General features: G+C 46.5%; 1 protein-coding gene across 3 annotated transcripts in view; it reads right to left on the bottom strand.

Annotated features, from left to right (window-relative positions):
* Positions 1 to 27,520, bottom strand: part of TNKS2 (tankyrase 2) — a 2,182,082-nt gene that overhangs the window by 1,364,323 nt on the left and 790,239 nt on the right. For all 3 annotated transcript variants that reach the window (XM_069611330.1, XM_069611331.1, XM_069611332.1), the window contains exon 12: positions 16,191 to 16,362. In XM_069611330.1, coding sequence (XP_069467431.1) covers positions 16,191 to 16,362 — 172 coding nt within the window. The remainder of the gene's footprint in view (positions 1 to 16,190; positions 16,363 to 27,520) is intronic.

Below are 27,520 nucleotides of genomic sequence, written 5' to 3'. Positions count from 1 at the left end.
ACTGTCAGCGGAATCAATGCCAGTTTGAAGTGATACGCACATGGCATCTTTGCCATCTTTAATAATGTTAAGGAAGGCTTCCTTTTCCTCTCCTTCGGGTATGCAGTCAGCCGCTGATGAAGCACACTCCCATAGTGTGTGACTGAACCTGGCGAGCGTACAGGTGGCGTTGATGGACTTCAACGCCATACTACAAGCAGCGAAGACTTTCTTCGCCATAGAATCGTACCTCTTGTCATCTCTATCATGTGGGACAGTAGGGTAAGCAGTCCTACTGCTAGATGAAGTTGCCACTTGAACCACCAGGCTCTCTGGGGTCGGGTGTTTTGAAAAGTATTCAGGGTCAGCAGCCGCTACCCTATACTTGGCTAACAATCTTTTATTGACCGCAGGGATAACTTCAGGAGTTTCCCAATTAGATGTCATTTTCCTCTAAGGCTGCATGGAAGGGGACCACTGGGTCCTCCTGTGGACCTTTGTCTGATATGTCTGTTAAGTCATCCTGTTGAAACAGGTGAAGGCGCAGACCAACCCATAAATTCAATAATTCTTGCCATAAGGGTTCTATAGGGTGTTTCGGCATGTTCCCCTGGGTCTGGTTTAACAAATTCCACTTCTGGGGAAGTGTCCAGCCCACTTGCCTCATGTAGTGGTCCTTCAGCCTTCTTTCCTCAGAGGTGAAATCCTCTGAAATAGGCAGTGTGGCCTCTCTAATCCAAATGTTTCCTGGTCAGAATCTTCCCCCTCTTCATAAATTGAAGATAATCCAGGGTACTCTGACCTCTGAAATGGTGTAAAACCCATCTCTAAGGCAGAAGGAGCCAAACTCGTCATTATTGGGCGAGAAAACGTCGATGTCGTGGACGCCGATGTGACAGGCTTCGAAGGCGCCGAGAATGATGTCGAAAAAAACTGGAAGGGGTCTCGAAGAACTGGAGAGGATCGGGATCCTACTCGAGGACATTGATGACTGTCTCGGCGTCGTGCCGGAGGCCCTTGGAATCACTGTTGGCTGTGGAGTGGCCTTGGTCTTCTCTTTCATCGGCGTTGATGTCGGCGTCGACGATGGCATCGAGTCGATCGACCGATGCGTCGAGGAACCCTTCGACAACGGCGTCGATGGCGCCAATCCGTGCGTCGAAGGAATCTTCGATGACGGCGTCAAAGATGGTGCCTTCTTACCCGATGGCTCGTGGCGCTCTCGGGTGGAATGTTTCGCCGGGTGCTGCGACTCACGGCGTTTTGATTTTTTGGATTTTTCACCCGGGGTATCACCCTCAGTTGTCTTCGAGGGGGTCGAGGCCGCGTTCTCGAAGACGCTTAACATTTTCTTTCTGAATTCCTCCCACTCAGCTTGAGAGCTGTGTTTAGTGGGACAGGAGACGCTTTCTGGGGACACTGAAGACAACGAGGAAGGGGATCTTCGACGTCTCTTTTTTGAGTGTCTTGATCTCGACGAATGATGGGAGCTACTTCGAGATCTAGAATCGGAATGTTTGACGGCGAGGAGACGAATGCCTCGACTCAGCCGAAGAAACCTTGAGGAGGTTTTGACTGACTTACCTCTCTCGAGCTTCCCCTTGCGCTCCTTCAAGGCTTTCGCCGTCATGGAGATGCAGTCCTCACACTCCGAACAATGGTGCTCGGATCCCAAGCACCACAAGCAGATCCTGTGTGGATCTGTTATCGACATTTTTTTACCGCAGTCTCGACATTTCTTGAAGCCGGATCGGGCGTCGTCGGTTCCGATGAAGATGCCATCGAGAACGAGAAGGTATTATTCGAGTAGATATATGTAGTTATCCTGACTGAACTGAGCAACGACGTTCCGAGGCCCCACGAAGCGCGGAAAAACGGAACTGAGCAACGGACGCAGCGCGTGGCTATTTATGGGCATGATGACATCGGCGCCGATGCGGTGGCCGTCGAGGGAAATCGACTCCGCGGACGTCGACGCGCAGCGCCCTCTACAGAAATAAATTCAGAGGCCAGCAAGCTGGAAACGTATTATCAAAGATAAGGAATACGTCAGAGGACACAATCCCTTCGAAATATATCCCCAATGCACATTTGTGCCGGATTGCCCATGAACTATCCCAGCTCAGTGAGTCAAAAGCCTTTTCAAAATCATTCGACAACAGTGCAGCCAGTTTGCAGAGAGTAGAGGCCTGTTCTATTGCCAAATGTAAACGGCAGATGTTCATGTGGGTAGATTAAGCTGGCATAAAGCTGCAATGACTGTTAAGTCAAATAGGCCTATAAGGAGGCACATACGTCTGGCGGCTTAGATTTTTTATGAAAAAAAACAATGTAAGCTTTCTGAAGATCAGGGGGCAAAATACTGGAGTCCCTGCTGTGTCAGAAGATATCCAGCAAAAGGCGTGACCACCTCTGTACTCAATCTCTTCCACATCACAATTGGAAACCCATTGGGGCTGGGAAATGTCCCCGAAAGTAGTTGTGAAATGGCTAGGGCAATGTCGGCCTCAAGTTCCACTATATGGTGTTCAGGGTGCCAAGGGAGGGTATCACTGCACCACATTTACGGGATTGTGGGTTCGGAAGAACCTTGTGGGCCTCGGTATAGCTCATCATACAAGGTAGTGAAAGTTTGGCGATATCTGTTATCTGTAATCACCTGCCCCACCCCATACGACAGAGCCCTCTCACTCTGGGATTGAGTGCCTGCCTCAGACACAACTTCCTAATGCACAGAACATATTCAGCACACTGAGACTGATGAACTCGGATGGGAATTTCAGGCCTGCTAGTGACATACCTATACTCTCGCAATGTAAATGCTTGCTATGGTTGCAGTATACAGGCCTGCGTAGTGCACGCAGTAGACAGTGGGGAGGCTTGCCAGTGGAGCATGACAGCGACATGCAACTAGATATTACAGATGAACTCTGAACTGACATATGCATGCAAACGCCTAGTGTCATACAACTCACGATTCAAACTTATACAACTAAAGGTATTACCCCTTTGAAGGCATCATGAAGCAACACACAGACAACAGACTTAGAAGTTCAAAACAAGCTACTTTATTAAATCAAACATCGGGATGCTAGAAGGGCTAACTTAACCTATGCTAAGGTGGGATTTCCCAACCTGAATAAAACAAAGGAACGTCAGAGTCAAGAGATCAACTTAAAAGTTTCTCTGTGTCCAAAACCTAGCTAAACAATGTGTAGGGATGCTAATAATAAAATAAATAGTGTTTAATTCAAAATTCTGAGCTTCTTACAGCTCTCTTTTAGCTACCCTTCCCAAGTGTAAACGTTCCACAAAAGTCTCAAGATTACCTTTCTCAGGCTCAAGGCAATACAGTTCTCCAACAGTCCTCGGAGTTCCCTTCTCCAAGTACCAAGAAACACAGTTCAAACACAAAAGGTCTTGAGGCTCCATTCTCAAGACAACACATGCAGTTCCTCAAGTCTCAGGGTTCCCTTGCCCAAGACTAACTCTGCCACTTATACTTGTTTCAAACTTTGCAAAAAGTTTAACACAACTCAAGGTCGACCTGACCCTCTTTCTGGCTTGCCTCACTAGTTCACTTACAGTGCTTTACATTGAGTTGGTTCACAATGACCTTGGTATTCAGCATTCAGGGCTCACTGGTCTAGGCGCAGCTGTCAGACCACATGGTCCATCCATCACAAGTCAGGCAACCAGGATCCCTGGGCTCTTCAGGCCACACATGTTCTTCGGTACTTGCTCCTGTGTACCAAGTCACCTTCAGTTAGTTCCTCTTTTAAGCCTCTTGGCTTTCATGTGCAAATTTACATTCCTTTGGCTTTTCATTGTCAAACTCTTGACTCTGCCATCACGTGTCACACACCTCTTGCCAATCTTTGGCCTTGCCACACTGCATTTACTCATAAAAGTTCACTTTGGGGGGGTGAGGGGTTTGTTCTTGCCCCACCTTTTTTTGGCGCTCTGTCACACTTGCGCCCTTTTCTGTAATTTATTTTCACATGGGTGCTTGGGCGATTCTCCGTTACTCGCTTTGCCCATAAAGTTTTAGTCCATTCAGTAGTTAATATGCTTAACTTCAATATTTCAGTCAATTCGTTGTTCAATATGCACTCATGTTGCTTAATTTTAAGTTTCCATTCAGTTCGATATTCAATATGCATCTGTTTTTCTTACTCTCGAGGATACTTATTTGCAGTCCACTAGGAGTGCCCCAGTGTTTGAGCGTCCTCCCAGACACTCACCGGCTCTCTGCATCTCCTTCCGGCAGCTCCCGCTCCTTCTTCTCTGCTTCTGAAGCCAGGAAGTCCACCTCCACAAGCCCTGCTCGCCTGACGGTTGTGTTTCCCTCTGCACGCCGGCAATTTAAATGCCTCGTTAGGGACGCGGGCAGTGTCCTCTGTTCTTCGGGCTCTCTCATAGATCTTGTTGCCCACTCTGTCATGGAGGCTCCCAGACCTGCGGCAAGTACACAGCCCACTTGACTTGGGCCCTGCAAGTCCTCTGGGATATCTTCGTCCTGGCTCCTTCTCCGGTCCCACTGCGGCTGCCTCCTCTTAAACAAGGTCCCCTGCTGATCTCTCCCACACAGGCCTCCCCATTGCTCTCCTCTCTTCTCCACTGGTCTCCCTTTATACACCTGCAGCCCCTTAACAGGCTACAGGAGTGGATGCCTAATTAGACTTGCCTGACCCTCACAGCTCTTTCCAGGCATCTTCCTCATCCCAGTACTAGAGTGGTGAAATGGTGTAGTGTTAATTACTCTTAGGCTCCTCGTCCCTGTACTGTCAACTGAAACACAATTTACACTTGATATATAATCGCCTTACAAATGCACAATAAAGTGTCACATGAGGGGAACAGCTTTATAGTAACCTATAAGGTCAGGGGAGGGTTAGGTTGGTCCTCAACAGGAAAAGGGGAGTACAATGTCTCTCCTGTGGGAACCTGACTTCCATTCACCCAGGGACCCACCACCCAGATGATCCTCCTTTGCTTCTCCACCCCAAGGGTCAGGATCCAAGAGCGATAGCCTTTCCCTGGCCACCTAAGCAGAGGATCCAAGGGGAGTAGAGTGAGAATACCCTCTGGTTTCTCACACACCACTACCATTAAACACCAGCTAGGCTGACGCTATTTTCATAGGAGAGAACATGCTGTTGTCCGAAATGTGGTAGTGTGGATGCTAAGTATTTCCATATGATATGGGGCTGCCCAATGCTTTCGCCCTTCTGGAACGATGTATGCATGGTACTGTCGGAGATAACAGACACGGACATGGTGCCATCCCCATTGTAATGTTTATTCCATATTTTGTAAGCGAATATATGTCATATGCGTAAGCTTGTCAGCCTGTGCCTTGTACTTGCCAAGCTTTGCATTCTGCTGCGATGGATGAAAGCGAGGGCAACAACAAGTGAACACTGGCTGCGGCCTGTTGTCTGGGCCAACAATATTCAAGAATAATGGGCCCTCATGCAACCCATTAAATCCAACCCAAAGGACATACAGGGTAGGTTCAAAGCCTATCTCCTGCGCACAACACCTTCACGGGACACTGCTACAGATCCACCGACGGACTACATTAATACTCTCAATTTACTGGTTACTGGGTTGGCCATCGGCTGGTACCACACTGTGTTCTTTTGAGATACACCTCACACTGTTCTTCTATTTATGTACAACGGATGCCCCTCGCCCCACATATGTCCCTTGATATTGCTCTGTTATGTACACTGCCAAGTGTGTTAATAAAGAAAGTTTTTAAAAGATATTGCAAAATCAGCCTCAGTTTGATACTTGTGCCCAAACATTCCAGGTTAAGAGCTTTAGTGGCTTTGTGCCGTCAGTATCTCTTATGTGTGCCCAAGGGAGGGTCGTCGTAAATACAGTCGGCATGTCGGGCTGTTTCTAGGGAGACAATCTTTGATCCTGGTGTGTGTGGGGATGCATGAGAAATACCAAACCAGTTTAAGAAAACCCCCAACATCCCATCTTCACACCCCATATTCCAACATTGAACCCAAAGAATACTAGAACTCAGCAATACCTACAATAGGTTGAATTGATTGACTGGGTGGCTGACTCCCCTCCACTGATGCAGGTCATTCTGTCATGGTCTAGGACCAACACTGCTCGAGATCACCCACCCTAACATCACATAAGGATATGTTCCATGGGTCATAGGGCCATCAGTCCACACTCCAGGAGGTCCGTGACTCATCATTAGGAACATCTTGCGACCCGGAGGGTCAGTTATGCTGCGTCATAGGTGACTGATCCTGTGATGAGGAGTTACTGCTCTTCTGGCCTTTTGCCGTGTGTTTGGTCCCAACATTCAGTTCAAACCAAGACCAAGTCTCACTGGGATCAATAAAGAGCTGTGAACTGCCATTGAGATATAGCTTAAGCTGCACTGGGAAGAAGAGGGAATATATATAATGCCACGTGATAGCAGTTTCTATTTGATGGAGTCAAACGACTGCCAGGCTTTTTGCACTGCTCTTGTGTAGTCCGAATAGAAGAAGATTCTTGAGCCATTGTATGTAATTTGCCCATGTGAGGGCAATATCTGCAAAAGGGCATTCCGGTCCCGGTAGTCCAGGAACTTGGCAATCACCGTTCGGGGCGAAGTCCTTGTTATTGAGCGGCCAGTGGGCATTCGATGCGCATGTTCAATGTCGAAGAAGTTTGAAAAAAATGTGGGCGCAATCCGATCAGTCAGCCATTGTTCCAGAAAAATTTCCATACTCTGGCCTTCTGTTTTTTCGGGTAATCCCAGAATGTGGATGTTATTCCTTCTGGGCTGGCCTTCGCTGTCTTCGACCAGACTTTCCAATGTCTTCATTTGTTGCAGTACAGTCGAAATGTTATGCTCCTTTGTAAGGATAGCATCCCGCCCAGCCGCCCCCCACACCCCTGAGTCGGATATGCGCTTATACCCTTTCCCCACTCTCAAAGCCATTTTGTGCATGCCATGTCATAGAAGGGAGACGTCCGAGTAGGGTCCATCAAGCTTATCTTCCATAGATGTTCTAGGGTCTGTGATTGCCCTGACACCTGTCACAGATAAATCCAGGTTGTCAGGTGCTGTATCCTGCAGTACAGTACGTTGGTGGCAGCCGGTAATTTAGCAGGAGCCGGGGTGCTGATAGTATATTGTTTCATTTTGTTCTGCATTCCATTCCTTTTCAGTTCATCTTTCGCCATGATGCTGGAATTAGGTAACAGAGAGAGCGACTCAGGTATGACTTATACGTTGATTTACAATATAGTGCAATAGGGCCAAACCACACCTCACTGGGACAGCATGTATGCATCTTTGCTGAGCTTGTGCAATCAATATGGAGCTCAATCTGGGTTGCCATAGTGTCGACTACCCACTGCACTATCATGGGACAGCTTCATCTCCACACCAACTCAAGCTGGAAAGGAGGAGGGGGGGTGGGATTCCAGCTATGCACCCCCCACAAACCCCCCCCACCCTAAGTCCACTGGACCCCCCCAACCCCACTGCTCCAGTCACTCTATGCGCAGGTAGCAGTGTGCTATGCTGGAAAGCCAGCTGATCTGATCATCCGTGTGTGTGTATAGGCGGGTTAAGACTCTGCTCGCCCGGCAACCTGTGCAAAGGAGGGGGATGGCCGCTGGGACTTGCAGCAGCTCCGGTGCGGCACTGCTCAATGAGGTTGCTTCGGGGTCACAACAATGAGCGTGCCCACCAGTCCCCACCTAGCTGCCCCACCATCGATCTCACCGCCCTGCCGGGGTGCCGTGTTGCCAGGTCTCTGATGTATTCCCACAGCTTCACAAGTGCTCAACGTCGGATGTTAACCACCCTCCGGGTCTCAGTGAAAGGTTCTCCTCTCTGCCAACCACTCCGTGAAGGTTTTAAGATCGCGCCTAGCACTCTGTACCTTCACAGAAAAAAAACACTATCTGCAGCTTGTCTGCACATTTTTTTGTCGGGAATGCAGCGCTTGCCTCAGGATTGTCACCAGGTGCCCCAACACCCGTGTCGCAGTGCTGGGATCAGATAAAGAGGAGGATTTAGAACAGGATATGGTATCCCACGGCAGAGCTCACAACAAAATTCGTCTGCTGCTCAACAGAGCCTTCCCACTGAGGACATAATTGAATGCTACGAACTGGCCGGAAAATTACAGCATTCCCGTACTACAATTTTTACAAATTCTCACAGATAAGTGTTGAAATGGCCTGTGCTAAAATAACTAAAATGGTTGCCCGAATGCTGAGCAGTCGGACAATGCAGGTTCATAAATGTAGATCAGTAGCATTTATTTTCTCTGTGCCGATTCATGAATTTGTTTTACTGTGATCAGAAAAGGAAAACTTCATTAAAAATTCATAATGTTTTTCTACAAGACAATCAGGCATTCCAAGATTATTCGAAAGATATGGATCTGGTGAGATTCCCTTGCGTGTGAAGAGTAGGTTGCGGGCAGAAACGATTGAATAAGAACAGCAAGAAAATCTGTGTTCAAGGTGATTTAGGGTGAGGGAAAATGGAAAGAAAGAAAGAGAATTGAGTGCTGATGCATTAATATAAAATGACTAATTCCTGACTAGTCAGAAACTGTTGTCTTAGTTTACCTGCATACTTGCTTTACAATTATTTCTCCTCACTTTCAAATATTGATATATATGTTGCTCCAGTTTTATTCTTACGTGTCTCCAAGGACACAAAATACGGCTACCTATTTACTATAACTGAATATAGGCAAGAATGCATTCAACACCATTGTCTTTTTATTGTGATGATGTTACCTGTTAACTTGTTACTCTCGTGCTGATCATTTTACCGTCTGTTCCTGATGTGTTTAGAGGGTTAAATCCCTGAAATGGGAAATCATTTGTATTACTCATTAATATAAATCGCGAGATCGCTCGCCGATTCAAGCTACTGCGTGGGATTTGTAGTTATATTATGTTAAGTATGACATGCATATTTTGCCTTAAACTATATTGCGATGGCTATTACATCCGTCTGTCCGCAAATCTAGTTGCTCATGTTGCGTTACCGCATACATAGAGCATTCCTATTACACACTATTGCAGGCTGATCGATCGGGTTATTTACAAAACACTTGTTCGCGTTCTTAATATTATTTGCGTGTATTGCTAATGGTACATTTAATACAGCACACGCTTGTGTGCTGGCTCTTGTATATCTGGACCATCAAAGACGAAAAACAAATTTACCGTGCAGGTTCAGGCAGCTTCGCCATTTCAGTGAACCTGCATCCATTGTACTCTGCTGCATTTGTAAAACCTTAGCGTTCGTGTTTGTCGGCAGGCGTCAAGGCAACGGGGTAGTCCTCCCTTAGTTGCCATGGCCCTGTCGGCCATATTTTGGGCTAACTTGCATGCATCTTAATGGTGAAATGTGTTTAATTATCGTGCTGACATTATCAATATACTCATGAATATGTGTGTTGTTTTATCTTGATTAAATAAAGTGCGGTAAATATGTGTACATTACCTTGGTTATCACGACACCTGCTTGACAATAAGTTACATAATTGAACAGTCCATTCCATCTATTAGCCTTGCAATATTGTTCGTGTGTACACACATATGAATATATGTGAATTCGATGCGGTTGCAATGAGTTACCTAACTCTAAGCTGAAATAGGTTATTGTGTGATCGAAATACCAGTAAGCATCACATTCTGAATATAATGCATTTTGACAAATTACTCGCTTGCGTGGTTTTATGTACCACCTGGCATATTCGCATATTTATGTATGGTACAATGGACATTGTTACATAACTCAACCTTAAATCAGTGTGGTTGTGTACTTGAGACAATAATTAAACTCTTAGCCTGTATGTGGGCATGTGTCTCCATTGCCAACTAGACGTTTCAATATTGTTTGTGTGTCCACACATATGAATGTATGTGAATTTAATGCAGTCGCAATGAGTTACCTTATTCTAGGCTAACATAGGTTATTGCGTGATCGGAATACCAGTGAGCATCGCATTCTGAATATATGTATCTTGACAAATTACTCACTTGCGTGTTTTTTTGTACTACCCGGCATAATTTGCATATTTATGTATGGTACAATGGACATTATTACATAACTCAACCATAAAACAGTGTTAGTTGTGTACTTGAGACAATAGTTAAACTCTTAGCCTGTATGTGGGCATGTGTCTCCATTGCCAACTAGACCTTTCCATAATGGGATATATGAAATTACAGATTGTTCCCATTATAAAATGCGCAATAAGAAACAGTACATTTCACTTTCCGTGTTCAAACCGAACTCGAGAGCTTGAAAATGGCAAATGTCTAGCTTCTGATTGACGTAATGCCAGCTCTAAATTGCCTCCTCTTCTGCCAAGTTTTTCTTGTTTCAGACCGATGAATCTGATCCCTTTTTTGTCTGCCATTTGATGCTTATGCTGCCAATGTACAGCTAACGGTAAGCTCTGGTTTTGACTGCCAATGCCTGCTAGATGCTCACGGATTCGTGTACGAAGTTGGTGAATTGTGCTTCCAATATATATTTTTTGACAAATACATATTATAGCATATACTACATGCTTGGTTCGGCAGTTGATGTTCTGTTTGATGTTCAAAAAACATCCATGGTCATCTTGAAACTTTGTTGTTGGTGCATGGGCATATGGCCACATGGAACATGTCCCACATTTTCTGAATCCAAAGTTGTCTGGTTTTAGCCAGTTGGATGGCTGGCTGTCACTAATGCTTGGAAGTAGTGAGGGACTGACAATTTCTTAATGTTTTAGCTCTGGTGAACACAATTTGTGGGGTTTTTTTTGTGTGAGAGGCGTCAAGTCCGGGTCTAATTGCAAAAGGTGCCAATTGCGATTTAATATTTGCCTGATCTTGGAGTGGTCATTTGAATAAGACGTAATGAATCTGACATTTTCAGAATGACTCTCTCTGGCTTGTTTTTTGTACATGGTGTCCAATTGTTGCATTGCTGAGGCTTTGTCAGCTGCTTTTTTGATGTGCTTGATCTTATAGCCCCTTTACTTAAATCTTGCTGACAATAACTCACATTCTCTTTGATACTGCAATTGCTCTTTACAATTTCGTCTTGCACGTATGAATTCTCCTGCTGGAATATTACCCATGACCCTTTGTAAATGACAACTTGTTGCACACAATGTGGAATTTACTTCCGTTGGTTTCTGAAACGTTTTGGTGAATATTTGATTGTTCTTTATATAAATTGTGAGATCCAGGAAGTTGATTGATAGAGTGTCCATTTCTGAAGTGAACTGGATTTCATATTTGTTGGTGTTAATCCGTTCTATGAACTGTTGAAGTAGTTCTTTCTCTCCTCTCCAGATAAGGAGAATATTATCAATATAGCATGCCCACACAACTACATGCTCGCAATACTGACCGTCACTCTATATTATGTCATCTTCCAGCATTCCCATGAATAAATTGGCCAATTCCGGTGCGTATTTTGTACCCATTGCCACTCCCTGGCGTTGGTGATAGTAGTTGCCATCAAACATGAACACATTATTATATATTGATAATGTCAGCATGATAATTAAAACACATTTCACCATTAAGATACATGCAAGTTAGCCCAAAATATGGCCGACAGGGCCATGGCAACTAAGCAAGGACTACCCCGTTGCCTTGACGCCTGCCGACAAACACGAACGCTAAGGTTTTACAAATGCAGCAGAGTACAATGGATGCAGGTTCACTGAAATGGCGAAGCTGCCCGAACCTGCACGGTAAGTTTGTTTTTCGTCTTTGATGGTCCAGATCTACAAGAGCTAGCACACGAACGTGTGCTGTATTAAATGTACCATTAGCAATACACGCAAATAATATTAAAAACGCAAACGAGTGTTTTGTAAATAACGCAATCGATCAGCCTGCAATAGTGTGTAATAGGAATGCTCTATAAGTATGCGGTAAGGTGGCATGAGCAACTACATTTGATGACAGAAGGATGTAATAGCCATCGCAATATAGTTTAAGGCAAAATATGCACGGCATACTTAACATAATATAACTACAAATCCCACGCAGTAGCTTGAATCGGCGAGCGATCTCGCGATTATATTAATGAGTAATACAAATGATTTCCCATTTCAGGGATTTAACCCGCTAAACACATCAGGAACAGACGGTAAACTGATCTGTACACCGTCCTTTGATCGCAGGACTTTTCATGGCGGGGTTTTTTACCGCAAATTTATTTTCGAAAAAAAATGCATCTTTTTTTGGGGGGGGGGTGAGATTAAAAAATAAATAAAGTGAACGGTGCGTTTTGGGGTGGGTAATTCCCCCCCCCCAAAAAAAAAAAATGTGATGGGTTTTTGTTTCGAAAAGAAATTTGCGGTAAAAAACCCTGCGATGAAAAGTCACGCGATTAAATAACGTAGAACCAAATGATCAGCACGAGAGTAACAAGCTAACAGGTAACAGTACCACAATAAAAAGACAATGGTGTTGAATGCATTCTTGCATATATTCAGTTATAGTAAATAGGTAGCTGTATTTTGTGTCCTTGGAGACACGTAAGAATAATACTGGAGTAACATATATATCAATGTTTGAAAGTGAGGAGAAATAATTGTAAAGCAAGTACGCAGGTAAACTAAGACAACAGTTTGTGACTAGTCAGAAATTAGTCATTTTATATTAATATTCAGAATATGTCAATAGCTCAAAAATATTAGTATAAAATATGTTAACAACAACTGAGTTATAATTAAGATTGTCATTTATCATCATTTGTAATCATTTTGTATTTTGCATTTTTATTTGTCCTTTTTTCTGTTTTTATGTGGATTCTCTTTACCATACATATCCTTCCCATGACCCATCCCTCATCTCTGTCCATCCAAAAATTGGTTACTTGCATTATATTTGGGTTTACAAAAAGTTTAAATCATTGCTCAATTTAATTTGGTTTTGATATTTTTTTGTGCATATAACATATTTTGTTTTAATTTGTTAAGTCACAAATAGCCCAGGTTTGAAAAAGGCACTGATTATTATGTTGCAGAAACACGTGTCACCATGAAGGGCACTCATAAAAAAAATTCAATTTGGGAGATACCTTTGGACTCAGTTTGGCTCGTAGGAGAGTTTCAATATCCCAGTGGCCTAAAACAGGGCTGTCCTTTGGCCCCAACACTGTTTGGGTTATTCATCCCAGAGCTGAGAGAAACGTGGGATAAGGCGATATTCTTTTCCCCCTAAGCTTGGTGACCAACCAATTACAAGCCTACTCTTTGATGATGGCATGATCCTGGTTGACCTCACCCCTATCGGATTGCAGAGGAGCCTGGACGCCCTCCACGAATACATGACCCTGTAATGCTCACCTGGTATCTACGGGGACGTCACTCAGCCTGTTCTGACCTCTTACGACCTCGAACCCTTCCCTGGAGTCTACTCGACTGGAGACTGTTTTCTTGGAAAGTGTTCTCTCTGTCCTGCTTTCAGCGCAGGGGCATGTTGATTGATGCGGGCTTGTTGCTGCCTAGTTACTTCACCGGCAAGAGTCCGACAAGTAAGTATCATGAGTCTTTTGAACAGTTCTCTAACTTCGTTCCTTTCCTTCCTTAGATGATGGGCCGCATCCGGGGATGGCGACGTGCTGCTGAGATGAGTAGCACTGAAGATGAGTGAGAGCGCGATGCGACCCTTTCGTATTTGTATTGAACTGAGTTCTTTTTCTGTGTCTTTTAGGTGCCGCGACATTTTCAGCGTGGATGCCGGTTATGAAGAAGAAATGCGGTGAGTAAACATGGTATGCAGCGCCTCTAGATGTTTTCAAGCTAACCTGGAGTGTCTTTTCCTTCTTGCAGATGGATGAGAAGTTCCGGAGACAGAATTCCCCCAGAGCACCTGGATTCAGGTAAGCGTTTGAAGCTCGTACAGTCTTTAAAAATAAGCGAAGATTTGCTGAATGCTTACTAATGCCTTTTTTCTGTTCTTTTCCCTTTTTCTTAGGAAGCGGCGTGCCGGGATGGGAATGACACCCCGAAGATGCCCGCACAACAGAAGGAGGAGGAATGATGGGCAGAAGTGCTGCAAGGTAAGGCTGTTCCCAACAGTGTTCTTGTTCTTGCAGGAGTTCAGCGCAGAAGAAAAATGCAGGCCTATTGGAGACCGATCCGAGCACGTTGAGTGTCACGCTGCAGGTGCAGAAAACACAAAGCATGTTTCTCAGCCTGGGCGTGGCTTAAATAATCTGAGTATCCCAGGTGTCTCTGGGCTGAACGACACCCAAAAGACTAGACTGCACATGCAGTTCTGGGAAACGAAATATGTGGGGGAATCCATCTTGTCCCCATCAATGCACTACAAGTCCAATTCCCCAATGTTATCCTATGGGAGTGAGTGAGTCTGGTGCCACAAGCGCCAAGTCTGACTCCAAGTGGGTCTTTGGAGGGATGGAGAGGCCCTTGAGGGCCATGCAGGTGAACGTGGCCTGACTCCAGCCTGACATCTTGGAGGGCTGAGGACATGAGGGGAAGAAATCATGACAACCCTAAGCGGACTGGCGATGACCACAGCTAAGACTACAACCTTGGCATTGGGCCCTCAGGGTCCCAGGTATAGATCGGAGTTTAAATGGTACGTCAACAAACAACCGTTGATCCAGACCCAACAAGTACTCTATTTGTGGGCTTCATCAACAACAGTAAGATCAATCTACCTCGCCAGTTGGCCATAAAGGCTAAATTAAAAACTTTGATTGCCCAGGGAATACTGCTTCAGAGGAAATACAGAAATATCTCACTGTGCGGTCCTTTCTTGCGAAGGTTACCCCTGTACTAACATACAGGGCTGAAGGTTTTCCTCAGAGTCGCTGGGAAATGTGGCCTTCACTAGAGGGATTGTTTAGGAGAAAACTACTAAAGCTCCCCAACCTCAATCAGGTTTGAGCTGGGTTTCACCTCTTTGCGAGCGAGATCAACATGAAAAAACTCTAGTGCTGTATGGTAAATGCCTGTTGACCTGTCCGCCTAATCCGCTACAAATTTTGGAATCAGTGTTAAAGACCTCTAGAGAGACCCTATTAACAGAGTGGAGAAACAGCTGTGACTGACTCCTCAATCATCTTAATGTGGACCTGGAACAGCTAATTAATAATCCGGCGAGGGTGAAGTAGAAACTATGGCAGGATGACTGGACTAAAACAATTGCAGAAAAGAACCAATATAAAGACCAAACCGCAATGAGAGAAGAACACAAGGCTTGGGCTCACTCCCAAAGTACCAGATTAAATTTCCCAACAGATGGTATAGGAATCAGTTCATGCATTTCAGGATGACCTTGTTCCCAACTAAACAGTTTTTGAAAATCTACAGACCGGTGTCTTCGATGACTTGTAGGTTCTGTCTCAAGGAAGGGGGAGGAAGAAACACTGAAGCATATAACCCTATTTTGCCCAGGGTTAACTGACATGCAAACCAAATACCTAGACAAGGTTGTTGAGAAAAGACAACTTGAAAACTCAGAAGTATTTTGGTCTTTTCTCCTACGAGAGGAGTTCTATTCGGCTACATTTGCTTTGATGAAGTTCTTGAAGGAGGTCTTTGATAAGGATGGAAATAGAACCTAACAGAATGGGTCGTTATCAACGTTTTGGATTATGATGGACCTCTGTGTATTTTAGATTGGAGATTGGCTTCCCCATATTTTCTTTTGGTTTTCAGCTGTGCTTGATAAAAGTTTGTAATAATTCCACAATCAAAAAATGAAAAAAAAAAAAAGATAGTGTTACTGATATGCCCCTGACGGTGCCCTTTACGAGTTTGAAAACAAAGACATGATGTAATACTGCACACCAACCACTGGATGGCAGCCTATCCATAGCATGTGAATCTAAACAGATTCACAAGCCCCAGAGTTGGTAATCTCATTTACCTACAATTTACTCTAAAGAACAGGAAAAGCAGTATAATAAAGTAAAGTAATGAAACAGTAGCAAGTAAAGTGAAGGCCGACGTTCAGAATACCATATTCTTAAAATGGCCGTACCTTTAACTGTCTCCGAGGCTTGAAGTATTTTTCGGGCCATCTGTATCTCCAACAACAAATATGAAAGGCTAACAGAAAGGGTAACAGAAATTGCTCTTCAAAGGTTCGGTCGACAGCCTCACCATTAATTTCAAATATTTGTTCACTTCTACATTAAAGCAAACATCATTATACAGTACCTTGAAGTATATGTTGGACACTTTCATTTCCAATTTGCAGAGCAGTGAAACCTTGCAATGACACAATAGATGGATCACAGCCAGACTGTAACAGCAATCGGCATGTTTGAAGATGGCCACAACGAGCAGCTCGGTGTAATGGTGTCTGTCCAAGACTGTCCAGTGCATTTAGCTAGAGAACAAATGGGAATCAACAACAAATCTTATAAACACTTTATGAAACCTAATTACAGTATGTCTATACTTTTACAGAATAAACTCCATAAACAGATTGATCCGTCCAACATTACCACACAAACCAGGTTTGAATCTTTGGTGGTACAAAACAGAGACGATTGTTTTGGTGGACAAGAGGTGTAAAAGAATTGGTTACAAACGGTTTCAATAATACATCCACCTTCCTAATTCAGACCACTTGGTAGTCTGTGGAAAACATGGCAATCGAAAATCCTAACTGCTGGGAAAGGTGCATTGTACTTAACAGTATTCGTAAAGCTTTGTTATGACATGATGTTCAGGTATATATATCAAAGGATACACTGTCCAGTTGATAGAAGTCTTCAGTAGCTTTATTCAGTTACATAGCCCATCAGCTGTAATCAGGTTCATCAGGAGATCAAGAGGAATATCAGGACAAGAGCCCACTGGCTCCCACCACCTAGGCTCACATCTCAACTGCCTGGGCTGGAACACATTCATCCACAAACATTCCAAGCTCACCATTCCAAGCTCACAGCATACATTCCACAGATGACATCAATCCAAGCAGGAAGACCAATTACATTCCACAGGTGACATCAGTCCATGCACACCTCATCCAAGCAGGAAGGAAGACCAATCCTAACACCTCCTTCCCTTACTGCAACAAGCATAACCACACACACCAAACAGGGAAGACGATCAATCCTAGACCAATGCCAACACCTCCTTCCCTTATGACAACAAGCATACCCACACCAACCTCAAGCATCAGATCTCACAGACACACAAGGCTCAACAAACCAGGACCAATCAAAGGAATTTGTATCAACGGATGTAGCCAACATACTGACGGACAAGCCCGACCAACACAACTACAAACCAAAACAGGCCAAACAGCACCAGACACCTTCTGCTCTCCACCGCCACCAAAGAACCTCGGACCTGCCACATTCGAGCACTACCAACCCCACCTTGGGCAACCAAACAAGCACAACCACAACCCTCAAAACAACTCTGAACACCTCCTATCCACCCCTGCCACAAGTGGATCATGGGACTGCCACACCCAAGCACAAACTCCCCGCAGGGACTGGCACAAGATCCTGCCGTTGCAACCCAGAAGACAATCTAACTTCCAAAACAAAGGCCCCTGAATGGATCTAGCAGGAACAACAGGGACTCTACAACACACACCTTGCTCACCAACCATGCAGGAGCTCAAACATTCACAGTCAAACTGGGCAAGCACTCACACGAACAGACACTCTGATAAAACAGCAACCAGCTGTTACTCCGGTCTCCCAAACCACCAGCACACAGCTACAAGTGTTGGCCAGACACCCAAGCCCTACCATTGTTACACTTGACTCTACCGGGTGGCACAGGCACAAAGATGGTAAGTGTAACAATGGTGGGCGCCCAGTAGAATGAAGATCACTTCACACACTCTTTGCTGCTTAGTTCTGCAGCGCCCCTCAAGCCGCATCCAAGCAGGAAGGAAGACCAATTACATTCCGCAGATGACATCAGTCCATGCACACCTCATCCAAGCAGGAAGGAAGACCAATCCTAACAAGCGTGTCTCTTTTAGATTCACATTTCAGCCATTCACCCTCTCATGGTGGAAGGCACAAAACAAGAAAACCATGTATTAAATAGCTGCAAACTGAATACAAAGATATAGAAATGTGCATTACAAATGATAAAATAAATACATGAATGCTTTGAGTAAATTGTAAATATATCCATAACAGTAGTCTATGACGGAGACACAACTGAGAAGATAGGGAATAGGAACAGGGAGATCCAGAGTGATGAGGAGCACCACCAACTCAGCAATACTAACTCCAGAGGCAATGCATGGGACAGTCCCTCAGGTCCCCCATTTAATTAATATCTGCATGTGTTGCACAGTTCAAACCCACCAAAATTGTTGTCTCATAGCTGCAGCATGAAGTTATAAAAGATAGATATTTGGGGTCAAATAATCACAACTCGTGGGCCCATGTCCTAGGGACTTCACGATCTGGAAATTCCCACTGACTGTTACCAAGTGGTGGCGAGTGACAGGTGTGCAAGCTTGTAATGCGGGCCACAGCAGAGCCCTGGCCCGTGCAAGCTGCCTGGCGGCGCAGGGAGTCGCACAGGCAGAGGAAAACATTAACATGTCTGCGGTGCTCTCATGGATAAAATCTTTTGGTTTATCAGGCTTCATCACTCCATCCATGCAGGAATCTGTAACCATCCTCCTACTTAAACCCAGCAAAGACCTCAGATTTCTTTTTAAAATGTATTTTATTGATTTTTACAACAAACAAAACTTAACTATCTGTAACGCTCACCTGATTCCCGTAGAGGCGCCGGTCTTGACTGGGCGTATACCGTATCTTCAACGGTGATGTGTAACACACGGCTGGCTCTTTGGGCTGGACCTCTGTGCACTGTATGTCTGACTCGAAGGGTAAGATGTCTTAGGTAAGTGAACGCCGTGCTCTCCATCTGCCTCGGGGCAGGGTGCTGTAACCAGTTTCTTCACTGGATAAGGGGAGCAGGCCTCTTGACTTCAGAGGACTGCTGTCCGTCGTTTACTGCACGAACTGTAAGTTTCGAGTAATTCTAATGTCTTTAAAGTCTTTAGTAATGATGTTTCTTGTTTTGCAGGGTTCCGGCGATGGCGGATGACGGGCTGAAGTGAGTTGAAGATGGAGCCCGTGTGATGAATAGAAGCGCCTGGAAGCACGTAAGTAAGCGCTTGTTGCCTGCTTCACGATGCGCTCTAACTGTCTTTTTATTTTGCAGGTACAAGTTCGGAGCGGCTGCAGGGTGCCGGAATACCCACTGGGTTAGATGTGGAAAGGAGTAATGGCACGTGAGTATTAAAGTTCCCCAATGTCTTTAAACGCACCTTGTTTTGTCTTTCAGATGCGGGATGCAGCGCCGAAGGCCTCCGGAGCGTGCGAAGAGTTGGTAAGCTTTTGTCTTTCAGATGCCGGAATGCAGTGTGAAGACCTCCGGAGCGCACGAAGAGTAGGTAAGCCTTTGTCTTTCAGATGCCGGAATGCAGCGCGAGGCGTTGGTGACAGCCGATGGACCAGGTAAGTGAAGAGCTGTCACTGAAGACCGTAATGCTAACCTGTTCTTTCTTGTCTTTATAGGTGTTGCTGAAGACTGGATTCAGGATGGTAAGCCTTTTTCCTTAGGCCCAGGATCAGATGCAGAAGACACGATGAGCGTTCTGCTGCAGACGATGCAGAATAACGCAAAGCAAGATTCATCCATCGGGTGTGGTTTAAATAGCCTCCTGTAGTGCTTAGGTGTCTCCTTCCACAGCCACGCCTAGGTAAGAAAAGAGTTCCTGCTTTCCAGAAGAGTTCCAGTGTTCTGAATCTAGGGAGTGGCTCCTGCCCCACCCAACAGGAAAAGTAGTTCCAAACAGAAGAGGATCAGAGGCTCAACTGGCAGGCAAGTAAGCAGCATGGTCTGCTGCAGGTAAGTCCACCCAAGCATTATGAGCCCAGCGCTTCCAGCGCTGGGACTGGGCATATTTATGAGCCTGGTGCCATTGGCGCCAGGACTGGGTCCAAAAGGTCCCAATTGGGACTGGTTGGCACTCGGAACCTGGGTTATGGATCTGCTTCCAAGGGAGTTGGGAAAACCCTGACCTTTTGGAAGCAGAGATCATGACACTATCACACCCGACATTTTCGATACAAGTTTCTTAGCATACATTAGCATATTATCTATTACTGTCTTCCCCCCCTTCCGCCACGTTAACTCAAGCTTCCACCTCAGTTCCTTGGGTTTCCCATCTCTTGGGGTTAATCCCCTTCGCAGTTCTCGGATGTGTCATATTCACTAGAACTGGCATGGGAGGATCTCGTCAATGTGGCTACCATTTGTCTCCATGCCATCAGAGGTCCCACTTCATCATCCTCCCCTCTGCTGGCTGCCTTGTACCATGCTACTGTCTCGGCATCAGCTCATTTCAGGAGGTCGTTCCACCATATCTCGTCTGGGTCTGTGAGCTGCTTTCCAGCCCATAGTTGTTCTTCTTTTGGTCAGAATGTAGGCCAGGTCCTTGAGTTTGCAAACGTGTTTCAGGTTGCGTGGTCTGGTGAATCCCCCCATCATGCATGCCCATATGGATTCCACATCTAGCTTAATTCCTTTTTCCGCTAGTCGTAGTTTAACATCCTCCCAGAATTTTCCCACCTCCGGGCATGCCCAGAACATATGGATCATCCCAGCATCCACCTCCCCGCACTTAGGGCACCTTTGTACTTCTGTGCCTCCAAATCTGACGATCGTTCGAGGGGTCATGTATGCTCTAAGGGTGACATATAACTGAATCTGCTGTAGCCTCGCGTTCCTAGACACCTTTTTGTGGTATCTCTGGGCCCTTTCCCACTGCCCTTCATGCATATGTTCTCCTGCTTCCTCCTCCCAGTTCCGTCTCAATTGGAGCAACTTTACCCACTCTAGACATCAACAATTCATAAATCCAGGATATTTCATGCCCTCCCTCCGAGATATCGTACATCGTTCCTATGGCAGTGTCCGGTTGTTCTTCTAGTGCTATTTCGGACCATGTTTCCTTCACCCGTTTAACTATTCTAGTATATTTGATATATTGCCCCGTGTGTATCCCAGTTTCGTCTACTATCGTTTGGAAATCCTGTGCCTTGCCATACATCTCCCAAGGTCGCTAGGCCTACCGGCTCCTAGTGTTTGCGGATCACCTTCCTCAGTTGCTCATACACCCCGTGTGGCACCTGCGGGGAGCTTCTGGTCAGGTTTCCCACAGCCCAGCACGCATTACGCCATGTTTTCCAGCCCAGTTTTATCAATCTCGATCGCCCTTGCAGCTCTGCTGTGGGTAGCCATATCAGTTATTTTAGGAAATAAGGTTTGCATTCACCCCTCAGCAATCTAGATTCTGCTGTTTCGTCTTCCGTCAGCCACATAGCGACATATTGTAGCTGTCCTGCCAAGTGATATATCTCAAAATTCGGCAGGTTTATGCCCCCTCTGTTGTACGTGTTCTGTAATTTCCATAGGGCCACTCTGTTTCTGGAGTAGTGCCACAGGAAACCTCTACATAAACTCTGGAGTTTATTAAAAAAGCATTTGGGCAACATGTATGGGATATTTGCGAAGAAGTATAATAGCCTGGGTAGGACCACCATCTTGAGCAAGGCCGCCCTTCTTACCATGGCTAAGGGGAGCTTTGCCCAGAACCCCATGCTGTTCTGGATTCCTTATACTGCCCTCTCTGTGTTATATTTGTGCTCGTCTACAATCGTGTGATATATGTTAATCCCCAGGTATCTGGATGTTCTGGTCTGCCAGGCTATCTGCAAAATAGTTACATTCTTCTGTGGGACTCCTCTGTACCTCCCCAAGGGGGACATGCACGATTTTTTGGGGTTCACTGATATGCTGAAAGAGTCGCATAGCACTCCATCAACTCCAAGATGTATTGCAAGTTTTCCTCTGGGTACCGCAGGTATAGCAGCATATCATCTGCATACAATGATATCAAGTGTGGTCCCCCCCTTAGTGTGGACCTCTATTTCTTCGTACTGCTGTCTCAAACAGAGCTCTTATGGTTCTAGTGCAAGGATGTACAGCATCGGGGACCATGGGCAGCCCTGTCTCGTGCCTTTGCTAAGTTGCCATTTGTCTGAAATTATCGCTCCCGTTTTGACCCTGGCTGTTGGAGAGCTATATACCATTTTCAACAAACGCAGATACCCAGGTCCCATCCCATATTCTTTCAAGGCCGCCATCATCCAAGGCCACTTTACCGAGTCAAAGGCTTTCAGTGCATCTAGCAAAACTATTGCTATTTCACTTGGGTCGCCCTCTGCCTGTTCTATGATATGGTGGAGCCTCCTATGGTTATCGGATATGCTTCTACCCGAGACATATCCGGTTTGATCGGGGTGTATGAGTTTATTACGCTCTTCAGTCTGTTCGCCGGCACTGCAGTGAGAATTTTACTATCCTGGTTTACCATGGATTGGGGTCTGTACGACCCACGTTCTGTGCTTGGCTTGTCAGGTTTGAGAAGCGGGATAATCACTGCCTCCCTCAGAGATTCCGGCAGTCTCCCCTTCTTGAAGGCCTCGTTTAATGGGGGGGAGCACTTCTTGTTTTATAGAATTCACTAGGGAGCCCGTCTGTCCCCAGGGCTTTGCTCGTGGGCAAATGTATTTCCACTGTCTATAATTCTACTATTGTTATTGGGGCATCTAGGTTCTCCCCGTCTTCCTCATTCAATTTAGGTAGTCCTATATCTTCTAGAGTTTTCTGAATCTCCTGCTCTACCGTCTCCCCTGCATCTTCATAGTGGTGTTTGTAAAATCTAAGGAATCCCTCGTTCACGCTCTCCTGGGTGTTCCAGACCTGGCCCGCTTCTCCCGTTATCTCCCTAATTGCTGATCTTGGTGTCTCATTCTTGTATAGCCATGCGAGCAGCCTCCCCGGTTTGTCTCCCCCTGCATGTTGCCTTTCAATGTATTTTTTGTAATTCAGATTGCATAGCCTCTCCCAGAGCTAAGCCTGTTGTAATTGGCTTACCTGTTCAGCATCTTCCTGTGGGGTGCCCCCTCTCTTCATAATTACTTCTCGTTTCTTTTCTGTTTCCTGCAACTCTCGCTCTATTCCCCCTTGGAACCCTCTAGATGTAGATATGGCCGCCCCTCTCACTACATACCACCTTAAAGGCCTCCCATAGGGTTCCCTCTGACTCCACGCTTCCCGTGTTATTTTCAAAATACCCAATTATCTCCTCCCTTAGGTCCTCACAGAATGTGGTGTCCTTCAATGCCTCGGCTCTAAGCCTCCATGTTGGGATCCTGGCTCTAGGGGGCTGATGTCGCCACGCCAGGACCAGAGGGGAGTGGTACGATAATATTCTCGCCTTATATTCTGAACCCGTCATTTCCCCAAGTTCCAGAGTGGTGAACATGTAATCCAATCTCGTGTACATGTTGTGTGGGGCGGCATAGTGTGAGTAGTACCCGTCATTTGGTTGTTGCTGACTCCATATGTCTTCTAGACCAAAGTCTCTCAGCAGGACTTGTAGCGTTTTCGCTGCAGGGGTGGGCTTTTCTAATTTTGTATCCGACCTGTCCATTTTGGGGTTCAGCGTGCAATTGAAGTCCCCACCCCATACAATCGCGCCTCCTATGTGGGGACTGATTTTACTATATAGTATCTTGAAATAGGCCACTTTGTCTTGGTTAGGGGCATATGTGTTTATGATGCACAGTTCTCTGTTCGCCAACAGCCCTCGGATCACTACCATCATCCCATCCGACTCCACTGTGGCCTGTAGCATCTGGAAGGGCACACGTGTGGCGCCACCCAAATGATTACCCCTCTGGCATATGCCGAGTACGTTGCTCTTATGGTGGTCCCTCTCCACTTTTTCTTTACCACCTCTTGTTTCTGTTTGGTGAGGTGGGTTTCTTGCAATAAGGCTATGTCCACTTTTTGCCTTCTAAGGTACATCATTACCTTATTTCTCTTCAGGTAGCTATTGAGGCCTCTGACATTCCAGGTTACTATTCTAAAATCTCCCATTTTCGTCCATATTTTCTCCCTTCTCCCTCCCTCCTTATCCTTCTCTCTGAGTCTGCTTGGCGTGGGTGTGGGCTCGTTTCCTGTCCAATTTCAACATAAACCTCCCAACTGGCATCCCGCCCCTTGTCTCCCAAACTAGATACACTGCACACCTCCCAACTCCCTCCCCTCACCCCACCCTTCCCAACTTTTGCCCTGCTACATCCCTGGATCTCAGGCTACCCCCGCATTTGGTCATTTCTCGGTGGTACTGACATTACGAACCCAGCATGGAGTTACTGATCTATCGGTAACCTAACTAAACTATCGATGGGGGTATGAAAGCGAGTCCCTCAGGTCTCCTGCGATTGTGCACTATTGCGCCATGCCCGATCACATTTATTTATTCGACCCTTCTCATGTCTATCCCAGCTGGCTTCGCCCTAGCTTATATTCAAGTGCCAGTGTCTGGTTTTACAGCAACTCAAATGCTGCAGTCGCTGTCATACTTATCTGATCCGGCTTCTCTCTGGTTGTCTGTTTTCGACGGGCAGTTCTGGGCATCCAACCACTCTGCTGCGTCCTCAGGGGTGTCAAAGAACAGGGCTCTGTTCCGGTGGTACACCTTCAGTTTTGCCGGATACATCAGCATGTATTTGTAGCCCGCCTCTCGCAGTCTTTTCTTCACTGATCCATAGTTCATACGTCATTTCTGCACCAATAGTGTGTAGTCCAGGTATGCTGTGATATTCGCCGATGCCCTATGTATCGTGCCGCCTTTCCGGAAGTGTTCTAGGATCTTCTCCCTATCTCGATAGTTCAGGATTTTGGCAATTATTAGTCTAGGGGCAAAGGGGGGGGAATCGGGGGGGGGGGTCCTGGCGGTGGCTTCATTGTTAAGGCTCTGTGCGCTCTTTCTACTGCAAATCCTTGGGTGAGCGCCCCTCCTCCTATTTCTTGCAACAACATTGTCTCGACATAGTGCGTTGGGTTTGATCCCTCTGCACCTTCCGGTAGTCCCACGATACGTATATTATTTCTCCGGGCACGTCCTTCCGCTTCTTCCGCTCTATTTTCCAGGTTGCTAACGTGTTGTTTCAGGATGTGGATCTCCAATGTATGGGACGCACATGCAGCTGTGTTTGGGGTCACTTCCTTTTCCAGTTCGCCTGTGCGTTCTGCTAACGCTCTGACATCTTGTCTGAGTAGATTCACTTCCTCCTGGACTGCACCAACTCTAAGTTCCAGTGTTGCCTTAAGTGCCACCATGGCCGACTACAGTTTAGTTTCCCATGTTAGTTTCAGGTCCGCAATCGCTTCCAGGATCTGCTGATCTTTGCGTACCGTGGTAGTGTCCGTGGGGGGGGGGGGGGGGGTCTTCTCCTTACTCCTTGCCCCTTCAGTCGCTGCGTTGTTCTTGCGTATTCCTCCAGCGTCAACTGTTTCCCTTTTGTCTTGGTCTGTTTGCTCGCCATCTCAGTGTCGTTGTATGCCTCAATTCGGGCTCTCGAGGGTGTAATCTCCGGCTCTTAAGACTGGTTCGTAGTTAGCTGTGGTCCATGAGGGAGGCTGTGGTTTAAGTCCATGTGTGCTATTTGTGTTGTCCCTTGAGTGGGTTGTGTTCTCCCACGTCTCCTGCTAGCTTCCACTCCAATTGTCTCTGTATACCGGCCCTTGTAGGGCCGTGTCACTACTTCTGCTCTTTAGGGTTCGTGGTCCGCTCCCAGCCTTAGCACAGCTTGCTCTGTTTTTTATATATTTGCTGTTCGCTTTCTGCGCATTCACTGTCTGCTTTCTTCCAGCTATCCCCGGTTGTGTCAGGGACGTGCCGAGTATCGCCTTATCTGGTAATTATGATGGATCTCTGGGCAGCGAGTACCTTACCTGTGTCTATTTATGGTTTGTACCGCTTAGCATTCCATGGCTTCATTTCTCCTTTTCTCTTTTGGCGCTGCATTTTTGGCCATCCCCATCCGGGGCTCCAGGTCAGTCTCCCTTGGCCCCCCCTTCACCTGGTGTGCTCGCTTGTGCTATGATTTTGTGTATTCCACACTTTACTGGGATTCCCAGCGCCACAACCATCCAGGCAAACACGTTGTTCAGGGGATTGTTGCAGTGCCCCTGCCTATTGTTGTGGCTGCAATCACCATGTGCCTTTTCTGTCCACTGGTAATGTCGGTATGAGCCTCCTCCAGTCATATCCCACTTGTTCTGTCGGCCTGCTGGCAGACTAAGCCCATGCGAAATTAGCGCTCCCTCACCGCCCCTCCCGGAGCGCTGGCTCAGTGTTACGTTGTTTCAGCTGCAACTGTTGCGCCATGGTGTTTCCCTTTCGTTCCGCACACCACCGGGCTAGCAGCAATATGTCCCGCTGCACCGCAGTCCCTGATCTTTAGCACCAGCCTGCAGTTCACGGGGGGGGGCGACTTCTCTTTAAGCCCCTCCCTGGGCCGCAAGCAGTGCAGTGCGGCCCCTGGGGCTCTCGCGCTCCCGGGTCTGTGTGTGTCCCCAGGTCGGGGCACGCTGGGATCTTCCCCAGACGTAGAGCTGGGTCTGCTCTTCCTCTGACCCCAGTCGGCTCACAGGTTGGTCCACGCACCGTCGGGCACAGACTGTCCACCCTCCGCAGTACAGGAGTGGCTGCGTCCTGCAACGAACCCTGCGGGGACCCGGCATCTTCTCCACGCCAGCAGCTAACGCCTCAGCAGCGCTGCCCGGCCGTAGCACACACTTCCCCGTTTTTAGTTGGGCTGCAGGCGCTCTCACTCCCTCTCGGCGCAGGTCACAAAGTGTACTTTTCAGTCTCTTTGTTCTCGGGCAGCGGCCATTTTGCTCGATCTTTTTTTGGACTTCCGTATAACTCCCTCCACGGGATCCGGTTCTAGCAGCAGTTTTGTGCGCTGCATGCAGCTTCTATTCACACAGCTGTAGGGATGTTCCAGAGGTCGGAGCTTCACCTCCTTATTGTGGACTTGGCAGGATTATGTCAGGATCAGCAGGAGCCATTGAGGTATGCAGCCTATCCCATGGTCCGGTGGCCACGCCCCCTCAAAAGACCCCAGATATAATAATTAATACAGACCAATCTCCCTATTAAACATTGATGCTTATAGCTATCTATTCAAAGGTTTTGGTAAACCGCCTAGCGTCCATTCTCCCTAAACTAGTCGACGCTGATGAAACAGGGTTTATAACAAATAGGTCAACCAGGGACAATATTTGTAGAGCCCTAAACTTAGTGTACATAGCGGCCCAGGAGTCACAAATTGGCTCTATTGGCTCTGGATGCCTTTGATAAAGTAGACTGGTCCTTCCTACAGCTCACCCCAGAGGCCTTTCACTTTGGCCCAAGCTTCCGTGACATGGTTTAGGCTAATGACCAGTCTCCGAAAACCTCTTTACGAATCAATCGGAAACCCATTCCCCTGACCTGTGGAACTAGACTGGGATGCCCCCTATCAACCCTCTCCTGTTTGCCCTGATAATGCAGCCATTTGCGCCGCAGGTTTGCATGGACCCCAAGGCTTGCCAATTGGCGTCTCTCAGCATAAGATCTCGCT

This window comes from Ambystoma mexicanum, chromosome 8 (assembly GCF_040938575.1).
Source record: "Ambystoma mexicanum isolate Mex_15411 chromosome 8, UKY_AmexF1_1, whole genome shotgun sequence".
In the NCBI taxonomy this organism is placed as follows: domain Eukaryota; kingdom Metazoa; phylum Chordata; class Amphibia; order Caudata; family Ambystomatidae; genus Ambystoma; species Ambystoma mexicanum.
The sequence above is the reverse complement of the archived record's forward strand: the minus strand, read 5'-3'. Positions and strand labels throughout refer to the sequence as shown.